This window comes from Odocoileus virginianus, chromosome 3 (genome assembly GCF_023699985.2).
Source record: "Odocoileus virginianus isolate 20LAN1187 ecotype Illinois chromosome 3, Ovbor_1.2, whole genome shotgun sequence".
Lineage (NCBI taxonomy): Eukaryota > Metazoa > Chordata > Mammalia > Artiodactyla > Cervidae > Odocoileus > Odocoileus virginianus.
The window spans coordinates 17,302,287-17,322,456 of record NC_069676.1 but is presented as its reverse complement, the minus strand read 5'-3'; the positions used below and the strand labels follow the sequence as shown (position 1 = coordinate 17,322,456).

At 55.3% G+C, this 20,170-nt stretch overlaps 1 protein-coding gene across 5 annotated transcripts in view; it reads right to left on the bottom strand.

The window, feature by feature from the left end:
- Positions 1–19,937, bottom strand: part of SEMA6B (semaphorin 6B) — a 29,000-nt gene extending 9,063 nt beyond the window's left edge. The window contains exons 1-7 of one of the 5 annotated variants that reach the window (XM_070464934.1): positions 19,605–19,937; positions 7,325–7,401; positions 2,973–3,122; positions 2,742–2,865; positions 1,022–1,082; positions 797–859; positions 270–371 (exon numbers count right to left, since the gene is read on the bottom strand). In XM_070464934.1, coding sequence (XP_070321035.1) covers positions 270–371; positions 797–859; positions 1,022–1,082; positions 2,742–2,865; positions 2,973–3,093 — 471 coding nt within the window. In that variant the 5' untranslated portion in view covers positions 3,094–3,122; positions 7,325–7,401; positions 19,605–19,937. Of the gene's footprint in view, positions 1–269; positions 372–796; positions 860–1,021; positions 1,083–2,741; positions 2,866–2,972; positions 3,123–3,793; positions 4,042–7,324; positions 7,402–17,484; positions 17,536–19,604 lie in introns of those variants that run through there. The other 4 variants (XM_070464931.1, XM_070464933.1, XM_070464932.1 and 1 more) reach the window with 4 other exon arrangements.
- Positions 19,938–20,170: the final 233 nt, after the last annotated feature.

Here is a 20,170-nt window from a genome sequence, read left to right as displayed (position 1 = left end):
TCAATTTACAGATCAGAAATTGAGTCTAAGAGTCGATCCTAGTCAATCCTATAACTGGCCTGTAGCTTAAGTAGCCTCAATCTGTACAGGCCGACTTCGGAAGCCTCTTATGAAATTCCAGGTGATGGGGGGAGGACAGTTCATCCAGTAAGGCTTCCTGTAGGAGGTGATGTGGCCTGGGGAAACGGCAAGACCATCAGAGGGCCCGTGAGCAAAGGGGCGCCGATGTTAAACCTGGGCGGGCAGGGCTTTGATGGGCGGTGACTCACGCTGTAGTTGGCACACACGGGGTTGAAGGCATTGGAACCACACACGAAGAGAGTGGATTCGTCCCGAAGTAGAAGCACCTTTACAAAATTTCGACACTCGCCCTGGGATGGGGCGGGAAGAGAAAAGCCGGGGTGGGCGTGGTCACAGGTATGGGCGGGGCCAGGGCTGTAGGACGCGATGGGGCGTGGCGAAGGGCGGGGCTAGGGTAGAGGTGGGGCCCGATAGGGAGGGGTCAGGTTGTGGGCGTGGCCAAAGTTAAACTAGGAGAAGATTGGGGGCGTGGCCATGGCTAAGGGTTGGTCACAGACCAGAAAATAGGGCACTTGCAGAGGTGGGCTGTGGCAAGCCCACTAGGGGAGTGGCCACGACTGAGGACCACCTTGAGGGCATGGCTAGACTCTGGGAGTACCCATGGCAACAGGGGCCTGGCTTGGAATGAAAGCAGAGAAGGATTTGCCCTGTGGGATGGCCAGGACGGATTGGGGCGTTACCAGGGCTGATGCGGGCATGGCCAGGGCTCACTTACCTCCTGCTTGCCCTTCATCCGACACACGTTGATGTCGCTGGGGTTGGAGCGCCAGGTCAGCTTCTGGGAACACAGGGGGCTGGTGAGGGACACGGGGTCCTTGACGTACCCAGGAACCCTGCTAGGCAGACCTGAATCCACCGTGCTCCCCAGCACAGTGTCCGGGCTCCCTAGTGGAAGCGCCAACCGCTGCCCCCTCCCCTCCCGCCTGCGGCCCTTCCTCACCCGCTGGTACCGCATTTCCGTTGATGTGGGGGGCTCCAGCTCCACCCGGTACAGGTTGTCCCTAGAGAAGGGGTGTAGTTAGTGAGATTGGGGGCCTCCCCCTACACATTCTATCCTCCTGGAAGCAGACGTGGTGTCCAACACGTACCACACAGGGGCATGCCAACACCTCTGCCATGCGCAGCTCCACACCGAGCATGCCTTCAGGCACCTAAGCATGCCCTTACCCGCCTCTTTGTGCCCTAAAATGAACCACGGGTTCTAGCACACCCCACATGCCTTACCATGCCACCTCACACAACCCATAGCCTAGGGACCTACAGCTAACAGGATGCACTGTCCAATGACTTTATGTCTGATGTCCGCCCCCCACCCAGCACCCCTCAGTCTCCCCAGGCTCTCAATTCTCCACATGCAGCAGAGACTGCCCTGATAAAGGTCACTGGCCATTGTTAAGTCCAGCGGTCACTTCTCTGTTCTCTTCTTCCTTCCACAGTGTCTCTCCCCACCAGTCCACTCTCCTGGGAACGCCGCCCTCATCGGGTCCCTGGACCTGGCACTCACCTGCCTTCCCTCCCACCTCTCTGGGCCCTCCTCATCCCCGGTGGGCCCACGCCTGGGTCCTCTGGCCTCTCCCTTCCCCTATCCATACCCCTCTGGGCAGCCTTGTCCACTCTCAGGGTGGAACCATGTCTCTGCAGATGACACACAGTCCTGTCTCCAGCCAGGGCCTCCTCTGAGTTCCAGATCTGGGGCCCGGCTAACCCTCAAGGTGTCCACAATGGAGGGCTCACAGGTTTCTCACACTCGACATGGCCTCGCTAAGCCTGACCATCCCCCAAACCTGCCCCCACCCTGACCACCCTCTCAGCTGAGACAACAGTGTGGAGTGACCCACATCTCCCCCTTCGCCTTCCCCCCCAATACCTTCACCTCTGCCTTCAATATGTATCGAGAGTTCATCCACTTCTCACACCCTCTACGGCCACCACTCTCGTTCAGCCCCCATTACCGGACTGCCCAGGTGTAGGGGCTCCCGCTCTCACCGACACAGCCTGTCTTTCCTTCAACAGCCGGCGCGGAGAGCGGGTGTGAGCACCCGACTCGGGTCTAGTCTCCCCCACAGTCAGCTCTCCTCACAGCAGCCACTAGAGGGCACCTGTGAGCACCTGGGTCAGGCCCCGCCCCTCCTCTGCACAGCGCTCTTGGGTCCCATCTCCCTTGGGGTAAACGCCTGCGTCCTCGCCGCAGCCCACCAGGCCCTGCACGACCTGCCCTCCCCTCCTCTCTCTCTTCCCCTGCTCCAGACATTTGTGCCTCTTCACTGTCCCTTCACCATACGAGACACAGTCCTGCCCCAGGACCTTTGCATGGGCTACATCCTCTGACCTCTCTCTCCCTCAGATTTCCTCACAGCCGGCTCCTCATCTTTCAGGTCTCAACTCAAATGTCACCTCAGAGAAGCCCTTGATGCCACTTCAGCACCCTCTCTAGCACCCAGGGAATTTTGACCAGACAGCTGTGCCCACTTGGTAACACACTATAAGCGGGCTCTAGGCTTCAACCACACCCAGAGTTCAGCACTTGAAATTCCCACCCCAGGGACACACATTCACATTCCAGCTGAACTAAAGGCCCTATCCCACAAACCTCCCTAAAATGCTACCACCTGCCCCCCACGCCTCACCCACCGCACACTCTTCGCGACAGTTTTTCCCACCTGCCCCCGATGAACAGCGTTCTATTGACCCGTAGAACTCGCTGGATGTTGAGGTCATCAGCGTCTTCTGAGAGGGTCAGGCGTCCTGGCCCACTGCCCACGAACACGGGATAGTGATTCAGGTCTGGGGGAGGGCAGAGGAAGGGTGTGATCCAGGACCAAACTGAGTCTGGCTTGGTGAGACCCCCGGGGAGGGGGACTCCCTCCCCCATCGCAAGACTCCCCACTCACAGTCCCTGGGGGCCACGCTGAGCGGCGGCGGCTCCTCGGGGAAGAGGCCGTGGGCTCCTCCCAGGAGCAGCAGCAGGAGCAGTAGGGCCGGACGGGAAGCGGGCCCTCGCGGGGTCCGCATGGCGAGGTCAGGGCGACAGGAGGTGACACCTGCGAACGAGGGGCGGGGCGGTGAGCCGTGTGGCTTGCAGTCCCTAAAGCTGCCAGCAGAGGGAGCACGAGTGTCACGGCGTCCGGGACCTTCAAGTCCCAGAAAACTTTCCCATTGGGGTAATAATTTAAAAATAACAACAGTCGTGGCATTAGCAATAATAATATCAGCACTTACTAATTACCAGAACAACTTTCTGACCATATTTTAAAACGAAAGTTCAGGAAACGGTTCCTAACAAAAATTAATCATGAGACTAATTTAAAAATTAAATGATTTTAAGTTAAAAATGAATAACACATTTCAAAACATATATGTATTTAAAAATTCAACCTCAAAACATACGTTTAAAGTATTCTTAGAATTAAAACACGAAAATCTTAAAAGAAAACGCTCAAAAAAAAAAAAAGAAAGAAAAAGAAATTCAAAGGCCCTAGGAATTTTATAAACCACAATCTGGGAACTGCAGGACTTTGGAATGGAGACCTCAGAAGCCGCAGTGAGCCTGACTTCCGACTCCAGCTTTTAGGTCCTCTGCTTACATACTTCTGTGACAGGAGCCTCACCACCTCTAGAAGGGGTTGTGGGAGAGGCAGCTTCCTGCTCCGGTATGTGGAGACCCCCCCCTTACCCGAGTGATGCTCTGGTTGATGGTGTAAACAGAACTCACCCTCTGGAACCCAGCCCTCCATGCCCCTTTCAGAAGGGGCGCGGTCCGGAGGCCCCAGGAAGACATCCGAAGCCTTGTCCTCCTGTGAAGTCCCGGGTTAGCTCTGAGCCTCAGTTTCCCCGCCTAAGCAGCAGGTACATCTCCCAGCCCTGCCCAGGCCCTGGGGGCACGGGGATTCCGAATCCGTGGAGGTGGACATGAGCCGGGAACTTCGGCCCTGGAGCGCCTGCCTCCGAGGATTCAGGGCCAAAAAACAGGAAGGCCTTGCGTGGGCCGGCAGTGTTTCCTCTCCGACCCTGAACTTCCAGGATTTGTGACTCAGCCGACGCCAGGATCCCATGTGCGTGCGGACCTGGCTCTGCTTCCTTCAGTTTCCTGCCCGGGCTCCTCCCCTGCTCCACAACTGCCCGAGTCTCCCAGTGACCCTGGAGTCGGGTCACCAACACTGCCATTCAAGGCCCCCAACTCCACAGCCAGACCGCAACTGTCCACCCCACTCTGAAAATCTCCTCCCCACAACACCTGCAAGGACACCTCAGCCTCCACCTCTGTGATGTTCTGTCTGCTCTGTGCCTTTTTTTTTTTTTTAACATTTTAATATTGTGGTCCAATGTACAAAGGGGCTTCCCTGGTGGCTCAGTGGTAAAGAACCTGCCTGCCAATGCAGGAGAGGAACAACCCAATCCCAGGGTCGGGAAGATCCCCTGGAGAAGGAGATGGCAACCCACTCCAGTATTCTTGCCTGGGAAAGTCCATGGACAGAGGAGCCTGGCGGGGTACAGTCCGCAGGGTCACAAAGGGTCAAATACGACTTAGTGACCAAACAACACCACCAAAATATATATAGCATAAAATTTGCCATCTTAATGATATTTATGTGGCATTAAATACATTCACATTGTCATGCAACCATCCTACCACCCACCTCCAGAATTTTCTCATCTTCCCAAACTGAAACTCTGTCCCCATGAAACAGGCTCACTATGCCCACCCCTAGCCCCTGGCCCCACCATCTACTTCCTGTCTCTGTGGATCTGACTCTAGGGACCTCCTATGAGTGGAACCAGACAGCATTTGTCATTCTGTGTCTGGCTTCCCTCAATGAGCATCACATCCTCAGGGTGTATCCTTGTATCAAGTGTCAGACTATCCTTCCTTTTTAAGGCTGAGTGATATTCCATGGTAAATGGATGGACCACATTTTATTTACGCATTTACCTGTCGATGGACAATGGGGCTGCTTCCACCTTTGGGCTGTTGTGAACAGCTATGAACATGGGTGTGCAAACACTTCTTTGAAACCCTGCTTTCATTTCTTTTGGGTGTCTATGTAGGAGTGGAATTGCTGGATCGTATGGTGACTCTATGTTTAACTTCTGGAGGAACTGCCAAGCTCTTCTCCACCGTGTCTGCACCATATTATATTCCCACCAGCATCACCCATGTGTTCCAATTTCTCTTGCCAACACTACTTTCTGCTTTTTGATAGTAGCCATCGCAAGAGGTGTAAGGCAGTGCTCTTGGCCTTTTATCCCATGTTTTATTGGAACTGTATTTAACTTCAGAAACTTTAAGACAACAGCTTCCTCTCACGGGCCATGCAGCACTGTGATGAGTGGCGTAGCTCCAAGGTCATAAGGGTTCAAATCCCGGCTCTGCTCTGTACATGCTGTGTGACTTGGACATGTCACGCCACCTCTCCGAGCCTGTTTCCTCATCTGTGAAATGGGCATGGTAACAGCATTGACCTCACAGGCCTGTAATGGGTGTTAGGACAGAGCCTAGAAATGCTGTAGGTGCTCGGAAAATACTAATTATTATTATGATTGTTGATGCCATTGGTATATTAAAAGTATCAGAGGCCAAGCTGGGTGGTTTCCAGGAATTGCTTCATGGTAACCCCAAGGGCTGTAGCAGGGTTGGTATAACATTCAACCCATTTTTGCAGATAGGGAAACTGAGGGGCTGATTTGGTGGCATGACCCACCAGTGAGGACTGATTACAGGGCTCTCTCTGATTCCAGGATTTTGCTCCTAGGAGTTAAGCATTTGAACAGTCATGACAAGATTAATAACCACCCATTCCCTCACCCTTCAACCAGATGAAGCCAGCAGTTACTTTTTTTCTTTTTCAAAAATTTTCTTGGTTGCATTGCACAGCATGTGGGAGCTTAGCTCCCTGACCAGGGATCAAACCCTTGTTCCCTGCATTGGAAGTGCAGAGTCTTAACTGCTGGATATCTGGGGGCGTCCCAGAGGCCAGCAATTATTTAACACTCAGTTCACAGACAGGCAGGCTGAGGTCAGGATGGGACCTCACGGCTCATTTTTTCTCCTGGTTTTCGTAACTTTGTCATGCAGCCACTTGCGGCTAGAAGGATGTTCCTGTCATCCCTCTGTCCACGGCTGCCCCTAGCCACTCAGAACCACCCTGGGACCCCTGCAACCCAAACTGGGCTTTTCTTGCCTCAAACCTGCTTCTCTTACCAGATCCCTGACTTAGGGATGGCTCCATTGTCCTTGAGCCAAAGACCAGGGTGTTGGCCTCCCAGTCGCTTCCTCCACCCTGACCGCCCCAAGGCCCAGCTCCCACCCCATACCTGGTCCCCTGGCCTCCAGTCCCAACCCTTCAGTATCTCCCTCAAGGCAGCAAAGGAATCTTTCTAGAACCCAAATCTCATTTGTTTCTCTCCTGCTCTAAACCAGGTCCTCTCCCCTTCAGCATCACTGACATTTGAGACCAGATCACTCTCCGGTGGGGCCGTCCCGGGCACTGTACCAGAAGCATCCCTGGCCCCAACCCACTCAATGCCAGGAGCATCCCTCAATGGTGACAACCAAAAACATCCCCAGACATCACCCAGTCTCCCCCGGGGGGGAAACCCACCCCCAGGAGCTGAGAACTTCTGCTCTAAAGCTTTCTATGGCTCCCCAGTGCCCTTGAAATGACATCTCCTCCCTTCCCTCTCCACCTCTGGGCATCTGCACGTGCTGTTCTCTTTGCCTGGAACATCTGCCTCCTGCTCCCAGTAACCTGATAAACATGTTCGTCACCTTAACACCTCCTCCAGGAAGACTTCCCAGATCAGCCAGGATTGACTTCCTCCAGCCTCCTGCCTGGCTGTGCTTCCCCAGTGAGTGCCCTGCTCACCTCATCTCCTAAACACCTGGCTAACTATTCACCTTTCCCACTGGACTCTGAGCCCCACATGGACGGTGGGGCTGAGTCTGTCTTGGCCACCACCCAGCACAAGACCTGGCATATAGTACAAGCTCAATAAATAGTAAAAATAGCAACCCCAAGCACTTTCTATGGGCCAGGAACCGTTCTAAGGACTTAAATGAACTCATTTGATCCACACAACACATCCCATAGGTGGATGCTGTTAATATGCCCCTTACACAGATGGGGAAACTAAGGCACAGAGAGGCAAAGTCACAACCAAATGGAAATGGTGAAGCCGAGACTGAAATCCATTCAGTTTTCTTATCCTTTTTTTTTTTTTGGCTGCACAGCATGTAGGATCTTACCTCCCTGATTAGAGATTGAACCGGTGTCCCCTGCATTGGAAACTGGATTCTTAACCGTGGGGCCACCAGCGAAGTCCCTGGAACCCATTTAATTGACATGTGTTAGTTTGATGATGGTGCAGAACTGAACCCCACATGCTGTTTTGCAGGAGTCTGGGTCACTTCAGGGTCAACCCACTGCACCTGGCCTCAGTTTACCCCCCTGACCTGGGGTTATCGGAGGCCTCAGCATCTCCTTCACCATCCTCAAGACCATCTGCTTCTCTCCATGAAACTTGAGGCGTCTCTGCCAGCAGCCACCCGGCGCCTGCCTGCCCAGAAGTGGCCCCACCACCTGCCCCGGCACCTGGCCACCGGGAGCCGGACCTCCCCAGGACCAAGCAGGAGGGGCCACGTGGCTGGCATGTGCAGCCCACGGTGTGCAGGCTACCTATGCACCTATGTGTCTGCCTGCCTGCGGCCCTGAGAATGTGCGTTTATGCCCATGGAGATGGGAGGGACGGTTAAAGAGACAGAGATTCCCCCCTCCCCCCGGAGGGCTTGCATGTACTGTGACACCACTTCTCTGCCCAACCTCCATCACTCCAAGTCTTGGCACAGTCCCATTGTACAGATGAGGAAACTGAGGCAGGTATGGAAATCCCCTCCAGGCCACTTGCTTCACCCTTCCATCCACCTTTTCAGGTACCATATGGCCTTAGCTTGTATACCTTCATCATAGATTTGAATTTCCTTCTGAAACATTTTTCCCACCTGGTCAGGGTGTCTGGGCCACTCTCTCCCTGCCCCACCCCCAGCAGTTCAGCATAAATTTCAGGATCAGCTGGTAAGTTCCAAAACAAACATCATAAAACTTATTAGGATTTTCACTGGAATCTAACTGATTTATTGACTGACAGGTTCCCTGTCTTCACTGATGGCTCAGGCCACACGTGGGAGTCACTCCCAACTCCCTCCAACACCGGCCCCCACTCCATTCTCGCACGCTCACATCCAATGCCAGCAAGTACTGTGGGGTCTGCCAAGTTCATCCTGAATTTTCACCCCTCACCAGTCTGTTCTCTGGTCAGCTCCCAACATCTCCTGCCTGGACCCCACAGTTTCCTCCATCCAGACCCCAACTCTCACACTTAATCCCTACAGTCTGTCCTCCACCGCAGCAATAGCACTTGAATCAGGCTCCGCCCCTCCTCTGTCTACACCCCTGGGGGCCTCCCACATCCCTCCCAGTAAAAATCCAAGTTTTTCTTGGTGGCCCACAAGACTTCACACAACCTCCCTTGTCTTCTCCCTGTTCTTCCCTCTTCCTTTTTTCAACCCTCCACGCTGTGCTCCAACCACATAGGCCTCCTCTCTGTTCCTCCAACACATCTGGCCTGGCCCTGCCCCAGGGCCTTTGCACTGGCTATTCCTCACTTGAGAAAGCCTCTTCTCTTAGATACACACATCAGTTCAGTTCAGTTCAGTCGCTCAGTCATGTCCGACTCTTTGCAACCCTATGGACTGCAGCATGTCAGGCAACCCTGTTCATCACCAACTCCCAGACCTTGCTCAAACTCATGTCCATCGAGTCAGTGATGCCATCCAACCATCTCATCCTCTGTTGTCCCCTTCTCCTCCTACCCTCAATCTTTCCCAGCATTAGGGTCTTTTCCAATGAGTCAGTTCTTCATATCAGGGGGCCAAAGTATTGGAGTTTCAGCTTCAGCATCAGTTCTTCCAATGACTATTCAGGACTGATTTTCTTTAGGAATGGCTCCCTCCTTATCTCATGTCTCCACCTTCACCCACTGGACTCGAGCAGCCTCTCCCCTCCCCACACACCCGCCCCCACAGTACCACACTCTCAAAGGCTCCTTTAGACACTCTTACTCCAGATATGGTCCTCGCACCAGCAGAGGCAGTAGCCTCACTTGGGGTGGTTAGAAATGCTGAGTTTTGTGCTTATCCTAGACCTGCCCAAGGAGAGCCTGCATTTTAGATCTTTTTTCTATATTATTCATTAGTCACAGCATGTGGGATCTTTAGCTGCGGCATGAGAACTTAGTTGTGACATGTGGGATCTAGTTCCCTGACCAGGGATGGAACCCAGGCCCCCTGCACTGGGAGTGCAGAGTCTTAGCCACTGAACCACCAGGGAAGTCCCAGAGTGTGCAGTTTTGGGCAGAAGAATCCTGAGCAGCTGAGCTTATGCACGGATCACACCAACTGAAATAATCACCTATGGAACAGCCTGTTCAGAGCCCAACTGTTTTCCTGGACTAGGAGCCCCATGAGGGCAGGCCCGGGTGCATCTTGGCCAATGACAAGTACCCACAGTGTCTGGTACCCAGCTGGTGCTCAATAATGGCTTGATATAAGAAATGAACTAAGTGTCAGCATTCAAAGTTGAACCCAGATCTGAACCCCTCCCTGGGGCTCACCTTTGCCCATCACCCCCACACCACACATGTGTGTCCACAGGTGAGTGGATCCCCCCATGAATATCCACAGGTCCCAATGTCTGCGTGTTCACATATATCCACAGATGCAACCACCGCACATGTGTGTGCCCCAGCAGGGGTGCACTGTCTGCCCATGTATACACATGTCTATAAATGTGTCAGAGTCTGTAAACCGAGCATCCCTGCATGAACCTGCTGCCTGCACCCCCCTATTGCTGGCTTTCTGGCTGTGAAATGTTTCCAAGGACCCCAATTAACTGCAGATAGCAGGCTGGCCAAGCCTGTGTCTACCCACCCTCCCCACCTGCTCTGTCCAATCCTGATAGAGGGCTGGGGAAAATGAGGCTGAGGATGAGGAAGGATGGACAGACAATGCTGCCAGCCAAAGAGCCTGGGGTGGCCGCTTAGTCTTTAGAATCTTGTGGCCCAGATTCAAATTTGCTCTCTGCCTCTTACCAACCACCAGACCTCCAGGGGTCACTCCCCCTGTTTCAGCCTTGGTGTCCCCATCTACAAACGACCAGGAACTATAAATCTGACCCTAAAACACTGCTACAAGGATGCAGAGACATGATCTAGAACAGACCGTCCTACAGAAAACCATGTGCACATACGTGCGGTTTTGAATTTCCTGGCGGCCACATTCAAAGGGTGCAATTCATTTTAATAATATGTTTCATTTAACCCAATAGATCCCAAGTCTTGTTATTTCCACCTGTAATCAACGTACAGATGATTAATGAGACATTCTAAATTCTGCTTCTGGTACTTAATCTTTGGAATCCAGGATGTGTTGTATATTTATGGCACACCTAGACTGGGACTGGCCACATGTGGTTCCAAGTCATACGTGGCCAGTGGCCGTTTTGACAGCCCAGCTGGAGATAAAGGGCTGAACTAGGGACTGGCACTTAGTAAGCTCAGAGTGGGCATCAGTTATTATTATCATCATGTTGTAGCTATTATGCAAAAAATATCCAGGGAATTCCTTGGCAGCCCAGTGGTTAAGACTCAGAGATACCATGGCAGGGGGCATTGGTTCGATCCCTGGTCGGGAAAATAAGATCTTGCAAGCCACACGACATGGCCAAAAATAAAATAAAGCTTCTAAGAAATTAAAAAAATATATATCCAGTTCCATTCTGTGTTCCAATTCCATGCTGGAGCATCCAGCCACAAGGTCCACTGGAATAAGCCAGCACATAGGTAGGCGCACCCTAAGCTCTCTGCCTTAGCGAGGAAGTTCCATTTTCAACCTTACCCTTGGCTTCACCCAACCCCACCAACGTGGGAGCGTCTGTGGCCAGCTCTGGCTTTCTGCACCCCAAATTGCAAGGTATTCATTCACTCATTGGACGAGCAATTATTGAGTGCCACTGTGTGCCAGACTCAGAGAGTGATAGGAGAGTCTTGGCAAAGGGGCTGCTTAGCCAGTGGTCAGGGGAAACCAAAAAGACAAAAACCTAGAGGCTGGATCCCTTAAAGGCATGGCAAGAAGATGCTGGCAGGTGGGGAGGCAGCCACATCTTAAGAGAGGACCCCTGGACAAGACCTGGAGCCTGTAAAATAAGGCACTTGGCACTCATGTTTGCTCTCTGTGAAGTGACCTTGCTGGGTGACCTTGGGCCAGCAACTCACCCTCTCTGGGCCTCTCTATACCACAGCAGGTGACTCAGTGACCCCCAGGCCAGGCTCAGAGCCCCTGTTTCTCCATCTGCTGTGGCAAGGATGGGGGCGGGATGCTTGTCTCCAGTTCCATAGAAGGAGCTTCTGTCAGCCTGGCAGCCCCAGGATTCCAGCTCCGGGGCCCAGCGTCCCCCGGGGGATCGAGTAACCCGGCCAGGCAGCCGGGCCCCTGCGCCGTCCAGGTCTAGTTACCGGCTCCACTTACAGCTGCCTCCTCCAGCTGCCTCTGTCGCCCCCCGGCGCAGCCCAGCCGGGTTCTGGGGCTGTCTAGGAACTTGGCAAAGCGGCCAGAGGGAGTCCCCTGGGGCCTGGGCCACAGGGGCGCTGAGGAGAGAGGACCCCTTACACCCCCAGTGCTCACTCCACACCCGTTAACTCACCTCTCCCCAGCCCAGGAGGTGGCAGTGCAGCCCCTTCGTCCTCAGCCCTCCTCCGTGTTCTGGGTTCCCGAAGTCTCAGTTTCTCCATCAGAGAACAGAGCATGATAACCATCCCCAGCGGGTTATCATGATGGGTGAATAAGCCACACATAATAGGTGCTCTGGACTGCTGTGCAGCCTAGGGTTACATCTTCCCCTCTCTGGTTTTGCTTCTGCCTCTGTAAATCAGGGATGAGAACAGAAGACTCCCCAGAGGACAGGGGGGTCTAGCGCACAGTAGGTGCTCACCAAACACTGGCTGAATGAATGTCCCACAGACAGTCCCTATTTATGAAAGAGCTACACAGATCTGTTGATTCCAGACTTCCTGAGCACTCACTGTGTGCCTGCATAGCCGGGGATTCAACCCTGACCAGGACCGTGCACAGAATCAGGCATGCAGTAGCATCTAATGCTGAGCATCTCCTTAAAGAAGATGTGTTTAGAGTACCTGAGCTATCTCCCTGCTGCACAATACAGCAGCCCAGCAGAGCAGGGATTTAAGCTAAGATTTTAAATTAAAAAAAAATTTTTTTAATTAAAAATTTATTATATCTTTTGGCCATGCCTTGTGGCAGGGGGCATCTTAAGTTTCCTGACCAGGGGTTGAACCTAAGGTCCCTGCATTGGCAGTTCAGAGCCTTAACCAATGGGCTGCCAGGGAAGTCTCTTAAAGTTAAGATTTGATGAAGCCCCTACTGTGTGCCAGCTGCTGGGCCAAGCCCTTCGAAGCTCTGAACACAATTCCTACCCAAGCCAACTCTATGAAGCAGCATCATTATACCATTTTACAGAGGAAAAAAACAAAGCTCAGAGAGGCTAAGACACTTGGCCAAGGTCACACAGCACAGAAGGGTAGAGTTGGGATTTGAACCCAGGCCACGTGGCTCTACCGCCTCTTGCTGACATTTCCTGAGCGCCCACGATGTACCATCTGTCAACAAGGCTGCAGAGTCTAAGTGCACATTTTGCAGATAAGTGAGCAGAGACCCAGAGAGAGGCTGCCCTTGTCCCAGGCCACTCAGGGAGTCGGAGGCAGGGGAGACCTGGTGGCAAAGGCGGGATCTCACGAGGGGGACACAGATAGGCCCTCAGGGCTCCAGGCCCAGACAGGGCGGGGTTGGGGGGGCTCCTGGGTAATTAATTTTAATCACTGTTTGGAAATTGGGCCGCCAGGAGGCAAATCAGAAGCAGCAACTTGTAATTAGGAATGGGGAAGGGAGGGTGGCTGCTTTCTCGGGGAGGCGGCAACCATTCTGAGGAGATTAAAATGTCATTTATACCCAGCGGGTAATTAGGGGGCCTGGGAGGGGGCCACTCGAGGAAGCTGGAGCTCTTAGGGAATTCAAGATGGGCTGTGGATTTGGGTTCAGGAACCCAAGGATGGGGGCTCGGAGCCAGCCTGGGGGCAAACAGACCCTGGTGTCAATCCCAGTTCAGATGAAACAGAAAAGTCAGGTCCTGCTCTTGGGGCCCAATTTTAGGGGAGAGAGGGGAGTAAGAGTCCCTCTAAGGGGCTCCACAGTAGGGAGAACAAACAGATCTGGTCACTGCCCTTGGGGCCCTGAATCTAGAAGAGAAGATAGTGAGCCTGGCCCCCCTCACTTGGGGTTCTGGGAGCCCCCTTCTCCCCCAGGCTAATCCTCCCAACCCTGAGGTCCTCCAGTCACTGCCCTTCCCTAGAGGCCCTGTCTGGGAGGCCCCAGGGGTCCCCGACTGAGATGGGACCGGAAAGGCAGGTCTGGAGGGGGGACACCGCTGAGTGATGGTGGGCACGAGACAGGTGGGACCATGCCAAGTGCTGCTGGGAATGGAAGACCTGGCGAATGATCCTGAAGAAGACCAAGGCAGGAAATAGGTCCTGTGGGAAGGCCTGGGGGGTCATAGTGGACCACAAATCCTGGTGAGTCAGGGGTCAGGAATGGTGGAGATGCTGGCAGAGTGACGAGGGTTCTGGGGGGGTGGAGCTTGAGAACTGTGCATCAATAGAGCAAGACAGTGAGGGGCAGGGGCCCCTGTTTTGCTAGGTGACCTCGGTGAATTTGCCAGCCCAATCTGAGCCTCATTTCTTCCAGACCCTGGGGCTTAGACATTCAAAGGGGAGCAATAGCAAACAGTTTTGGAGCACTTATTGTGTCCCAAGCACTGTGCAATGAGCTTTGCAGAAAGTACTGATGGGGTAGGTAGGAGGGATTTCCTCACCATTTTATAGGTGAGGAAATTTAGGTGGCCCAGAGCAGGCAGGTAATATGCCCAAGGTTGCACAGCTACAAAATGGCCAGAGTGGGTTTTGAACCTAGCCCATATGGTCCCAATATCACACTCTTAACCACAGCGCTCTGTGCCGTGCTGTATTTAGTTGCTCAGTCGTGTCCGACTTGTTGCGACCTCCTCTGTCCATGGGGATTCTCCAGGCAAGAATACTGGAGTGGGTTGCCATGCCCTCCTCCAAGGGACCTTCCCAATCCAAGGATCGAACTCAGGTCTCCCGTATTGCAGGCAGATTCTTTACCACAGGAGCTACCGGGAAGCCCACAGTGCTACGTGCCCCTAGAGAAAGGAGGCTCTCAGCCCACCTGCACATCTAGAAAGTCCACCATCTACTCTGACCCACCCACTTCTCCTCTCTACTGCCTCACCCTGGCTGTTCCCCATCCTTGCTCCCCTGGACCAGCGGAGTCCCTTCCACCTGGTCCCCCAGCATTGGCTGCCCACAGTCTGCACTCTCTGCAGTGACCAAACAGCACCTGTGAGCACCTGAGGCAGGTCCTGCCCCCTCCTCAGCCCACAGCCCTTGGGGCGCCTACCTCCAAAAATTCAAGTCCTCCCTACAGCCCACAAGACCCTGCCCAGGGTGCCTGTCCCCTCCCTGCCCTTCCCGCCCCCCTCTCCCCTGCTCACTCTGCTCCAGCCACACAGGCCTTCTTGCTGTTCCTCCAACACCAGCCATGGTCCTGCCCCAGGGCCTTTGCACAGGCTGTGCCCTCTGCCTGGAATGCTCTTCCTCCAGTTCTCTGCAGACTGGCTCCTTTTCATTTTCCAGGTCTCAGCACAAACGTCACCTCCTCAGAGACACACTCGCTGACACCATCAGCTGAAACAGCCCCTCCCCTCTCAGCGACACCATCCAGTCTCACTGTCCTCAGGGCACTTGTTATATTGGATTTACTTTCTTTCCCAAGTTAGTGGCCATGTTCCCATTGGGTGTGAGCTCAGCAAGGCAGGGCCTGCTTGGCCTTGCTCATTGTGGGTACCCAGCACCTGGCACATAGTAGGCACACATAGTCGGAGCTCATCTGTCAGCTCGTGGAATGAAAGCCAAGACCCCATCCCTCCAATGAGATCAGAACCAGAGGCCACAAGCTCCTGCTTTTCAAAGTAATTTCTTTTTCTAGAGTAAGAAAAGAACAGGACCAGGCCTGGCATTGTCTGTATCCTCTTGTTTAAATGTTCAACCCTCAGGGAGAGAGAATAGCATCTGTGTCTCACACATGGGGAAACCGAGGTTCAGAGAGGTCACATGATTGAGTGAGTGAATGAAGAGATGGATGTTGTGGCAATCTTCATGGGCAAAAACTCAGACCAGACGGGCTATCTCAACTGCCCCCGGGGACACTGACTCAGCCTTCAGGAAAAAAGGAGAAGGTTCAGAAACTATCAGAAGACATGTGGCCTGGTGAACTCCTATATATCCGTCATAGTCCTAGCTGCAATGTCCCTCCTCAGTGCGTCTTCTCTGATCCCCACTAGGCAGAGACAATTTTCCTAGCCCCATTTTGTCCCAACTCTGATCCCACATAGCAAAGAGGGCCAGTGTCTGCCCATTTCCCCTCCTTGAGTCTGGACAACCCTTGAGCGCCAACCAGACACTAGAGTTAAACTTTTTCCTCTGGGATCTCAGCATCACCTGCCCAGGGCATGGCATAAGGAGCCGCTGGGAGCATCTGTTTAGTCACTCATCTCCCCAACTGCTTTAGACCAGGTCTCTCCCAGGGCCCTCCTGAGAACCCACGAACCCACAATCCCCCCTGGGATCCTGCAGTTGGGGAGTTCTTTCCTAGGTCTGCCCTTGGAAGGCAGGCTCAGCCTGGGACAAGATGCATCCTGGGATATGTAGTCCTCACTAGACTGAGCTTTCCTCCCAGCAGGCCCTGGGGCTACCACCTTTGGACCCTGGGCCGGTGAAGGAGGTTCAAGGTTGGCTGGGGTGGGGAGGGTGCCCTGTATCACTGCCTAAAGAGATGGAAGAGGCGTCTTCGGCCTTCCAAGTCACCTCCTCAGCACATTCTAATGACTGCCACTTCGTTTGGACATCCCTCAAGGGCAGGTGATGAACGACTGTGATAATAAGAGAGAATAATGTGGCTCAGGCCCAGACCTCTCAGGCCACACATCAAACCCTGGCTCTGGAAGCCAAACCTACACTGATCACAATGGCGGGGGTGTCTAGCGTGGGGATCTGAAGCTGACGCCTAGATATTAATAATTTGACCACAGGATGTGGGGCAGGTGGCAAGGCTGTCTTGAGCCTCAATGTCCCTGCTTCTGCTAAATGAGGTCCCACCCACAGTCAACCCCAATCACCGCTGGGTCTTGGATGAATCAGTCTGAGAATCTGCAGTCCCTGAAATGGCTAGAAATTTGGAATCACTATATCCTAAACATTTTCTCAGCATTCTGGAAAAATGGCTACCCAACCCCACTTGCTTGCCTCCCTGGACGGGTGACTCTCCACCCCTCTGAGAAGCCCACTGGGTTTACAGGAAACTGTCTCCTGGTAGCTACCCTTCCTCATATCTGCTCAGGGTCTGAAATTCTGCCCATTCCCCGCTCTGCTCTGCAACCTTCCATGGCTCCCTACTGCCCTTAGGATAAAGCCTGCTCCTCAACTTGGCATCCACGGGCCCTGCCGTCTCTCAGGACTCGTTGCTCATTGTAGCCCAGCCTTAAAATAGAGCAGCCATTCAACAGTCCCCCAACACACATCTCTGTGGCTTTCCCTGCTGCTCTCTCCACCTGGAAGCAGGGTCCCCCTCTCCTTCTGGCAACATCCTTCAAGCCCAGTGCCAATATCCCCTCCTCCAGGCAGCCTCCCCTGCTTCCACCTGTCCTGATCCTGGCTGAGTCCTCTCTGGGTCCCCATCATCACCTGGCAAAGGGCCAGGCACACAGGACAGGGCCAGCCACACAGGACAGGGCCAGCCACACCCCGGGGTCAGCTAGGGACACTCTCCTTCCCAGGAGATGGGCAGTGACCGGCACGTCTTTCAGCCCCCGGGGACCCAGCTTACCTGTCCCGCCAGCTGACGTCAGGCTCACCTTTGCAAGGACAGTTTGATTTCTATCTTCTTGGTCCAGCCCCAGCTCACCCCAGCAACTCCCCGCTCAAGCCCTGGGTGGCCAGTGCAGATGCCAAAGCCTCCTACAGCCCAAGTACCCAGCACCTTCTTTCCCCAGTGGACAGAGGTGAACAGTCCCTCCCCGGTGACTCAGTACCGCCGCTGGGAAACACCCTCTCGCCTCCAGGCAGAGGAGGTGACAGGACAATGAGGCCCATGGGTACTTAGCCCTGGCAGAAGGCAGGTGGGGACCAGAGGGAGAGGTTACATACCCAGGGTATTCCGTGGTACATCTCTCTGCCTCATCTCCTTCCACTCAGGTCCTAGAACCAAGAGCACTTTCTGGGGTGATTGCAGCCCAGAGAGGGCTAGCAACCTGTCTGAGGCCACACAGCAGTACCCCTCTTCTCACGCCCTGGTCTTCTCTATGGTGCTTTTTTTTTTTTTTCTGAGAGGGGTGGGGTGTTGGATCCTCCAGGTCTAATGTCTGCCCTGCCCAGGTCAGTGGGGTGGGGGTGGGGGACTGGGGTTTCCAAGGAAACCTTTGGGCTGGTATTTTGGGTTTCAGCTGATATAGGGGTTCCTTTCCCCCTTGACCCCACCTAGCAGCCCCAGCAGTGGAGGGGACTGGCTTCCCTCTCCATCCATCCTGCCACCTCCCTGAGCCTCAGTTTCCCTGTCTGTTCAGGGGAACAGGTCAGCTCAGCAAGTACATGCTACAGTTTAATGAGCCTCCTGCCAGGCTGCCACCTGCAGGATATCCAAGGGGGTCTCCTCTGGGCCACAGGGATCCCCAGCTACTTTCCCAAAGAGCTCAGGACCTTCTCCCAGGAGAATCCTGACCCCACCCATGGCCTCCAGCCACTTTCCCATACCCCATACTCTGTCTATACAGTGTTTCAGCCATCCCTCAATTACATCCAAAAATTTCATCTTGAAAGACACAATATCTACAGGGCTGTGGGAAAGGGGCTAGCCAGCATCTGCAGGGAAGGGGACGCTGCAGGGGTACTGAACTTTGATTCTGAAGAGCACACTGTACCCCCTGAGAAACTGAATGAACCCAGAAACATACAAAGCACTGCAATTTTGCAAACTGGGGGCCCTTCGGAAACCCCAGCCATTAGTCCCCTCTTCCTCCTTAAATCCCAAAAGAGACCCCCAAAACTTGAGGGCTCAATCCCCTAACCCCCAGCCCCAGTTCCCCTCCAGTCCAGGTGTTAAAGATAACAGCCTCAGGGGGAGGATGTCAAAGACCTCAGCGAGGGGCTGAGGGTCTGGGAGTCACCCCCAACCCCAGGACTCTTGCAAATACTCCTAGCTTCAGTGTCTACACGACAGGGCAGGGGCAGAGTAGGGGGGTGGGCCTATGGCAGCGCCCCACCTAGAAGGTGCCCCAAACCCGGAGGGCACCCCGAGGCGGGACAGGGGTTGCGAGACCCCCTCCCTCGAGACCAATCACCGCCCACAGGAGGGGGCCACATTCGGCGCCCCCCACCCCTCCCAGCGCACTCCGAGAGAAAGACGCTTTCTTTGTCCCTTTGTCAGCTCCTGGGGGGCCCCGAAACCTGGGCCCCCACTGCAGCAGGGGGTGGGGGTGATCCGGACCGGTTGCCTCTCTCCCCCCGCAGCACGCCCACCCCCTCCCCCCGCGGCCCCAGCCCTGGACTGCTTCTGGGCCGGGCGGGCGTGAGGCTAGAGAGGGCTCAGGGGCGCCCAAGGTGCCACGGATGGACTGTGGAGTGGGGCGGAGGGGCCTCGCTTCGCCAGGACCACCGCACCGGCCCCTCGACTTAGCACTCAGGGCTCCGCCCCCCAACAGCATCCCCCATCCCCGGCCAGCAGGCCCCCTGCCTGCCCTGAACACCCCCACCTGGGCCCCAATCCAGCTCTCCAGCGGCGCAGCCGCGAGCCCCCGTTATTGTGCTTTCTACGGCGCCCCCCACGGACAAAACCTCCACCCTCTGTGGTACCGACAGAACCCCCATTATAGCTCCACATACAGGCCCCCCGTCAACAATCCAGGCCCCCCCAGCTGCGGTGCCATTAGACACCCCCATTACGGAGTCTCATTCAGCGACCCAGGCCCAAATCCAGACCCTTCAAAGCGTCTGACTAGTCCCCCATTCTATCGCTCCATGCTGAGACCCCCCGAAAATCCAGCCCCCTCCCCAGTTGCGTTGCCAACAGAACCTCTCGTTACAGCGCTCCACAGACCCCCTCCCCGGCCCAATCCATCCCCCTCCCAGTGGCTGGGTCCTCAGCGTCTCCCCCCATCATAACGACCCGGCCACCTCAGCCAACAATTAAGGCCCCCAGCTGCGTGCCGACAGACACCCCCAGGATAGCGCCTCCCCAGCCCCCCTTCTTGCAGACGCCCCGGGGCGCTTACCTCGGAGCCGCGGCCGCCGCGAGTGCGCGGGAGGGAGCGCGAGGGCGGGAGGGCGCGGGTGGTGGGGGGGTCGGTGCGCGCACCTGTCCCGGCCCGGCCGGCTCAGCCAGGCATCCCGGGGTGGGGAGGGGGGCTGGGGGCGCGCGCTCTCCCCGCCCCCGGGCCCGCGGCGCTGCGCTGGGGGAGGGGGCTCAGCCCCGGCCCCCGGCGCGCTGGCGTCGGCTCCGGGGGGGGCGCTGCGCGGCGGCCGGACCGGGGGCGCGCCGCGGCCGCATCTCCTCTGCCCGCCGCGGCCGCCGCTGCGACTCGCGACTCCGCCACCTCCGCCCCCCCCCCTCGGCAACCCCCCCACCTTACCGAGCCGGGCCGGAGCCGCGCAAAACCTGGCCCGGAGCTTGGGCGGCGCGGAACGGAGGGCGGAGCCGGGTGGGCGGCCCGAGGCGCTGGGGGCAGGGCCGGGGGTGCGGGTGGAGGAGAGACCCAACATAAATCACTCTGCTCTGGTCCGGGTGGAAGGTCTAATTGCCGGCCCCCTCCCCAGTTTACTGCCCGGGTCCACTCTGGCC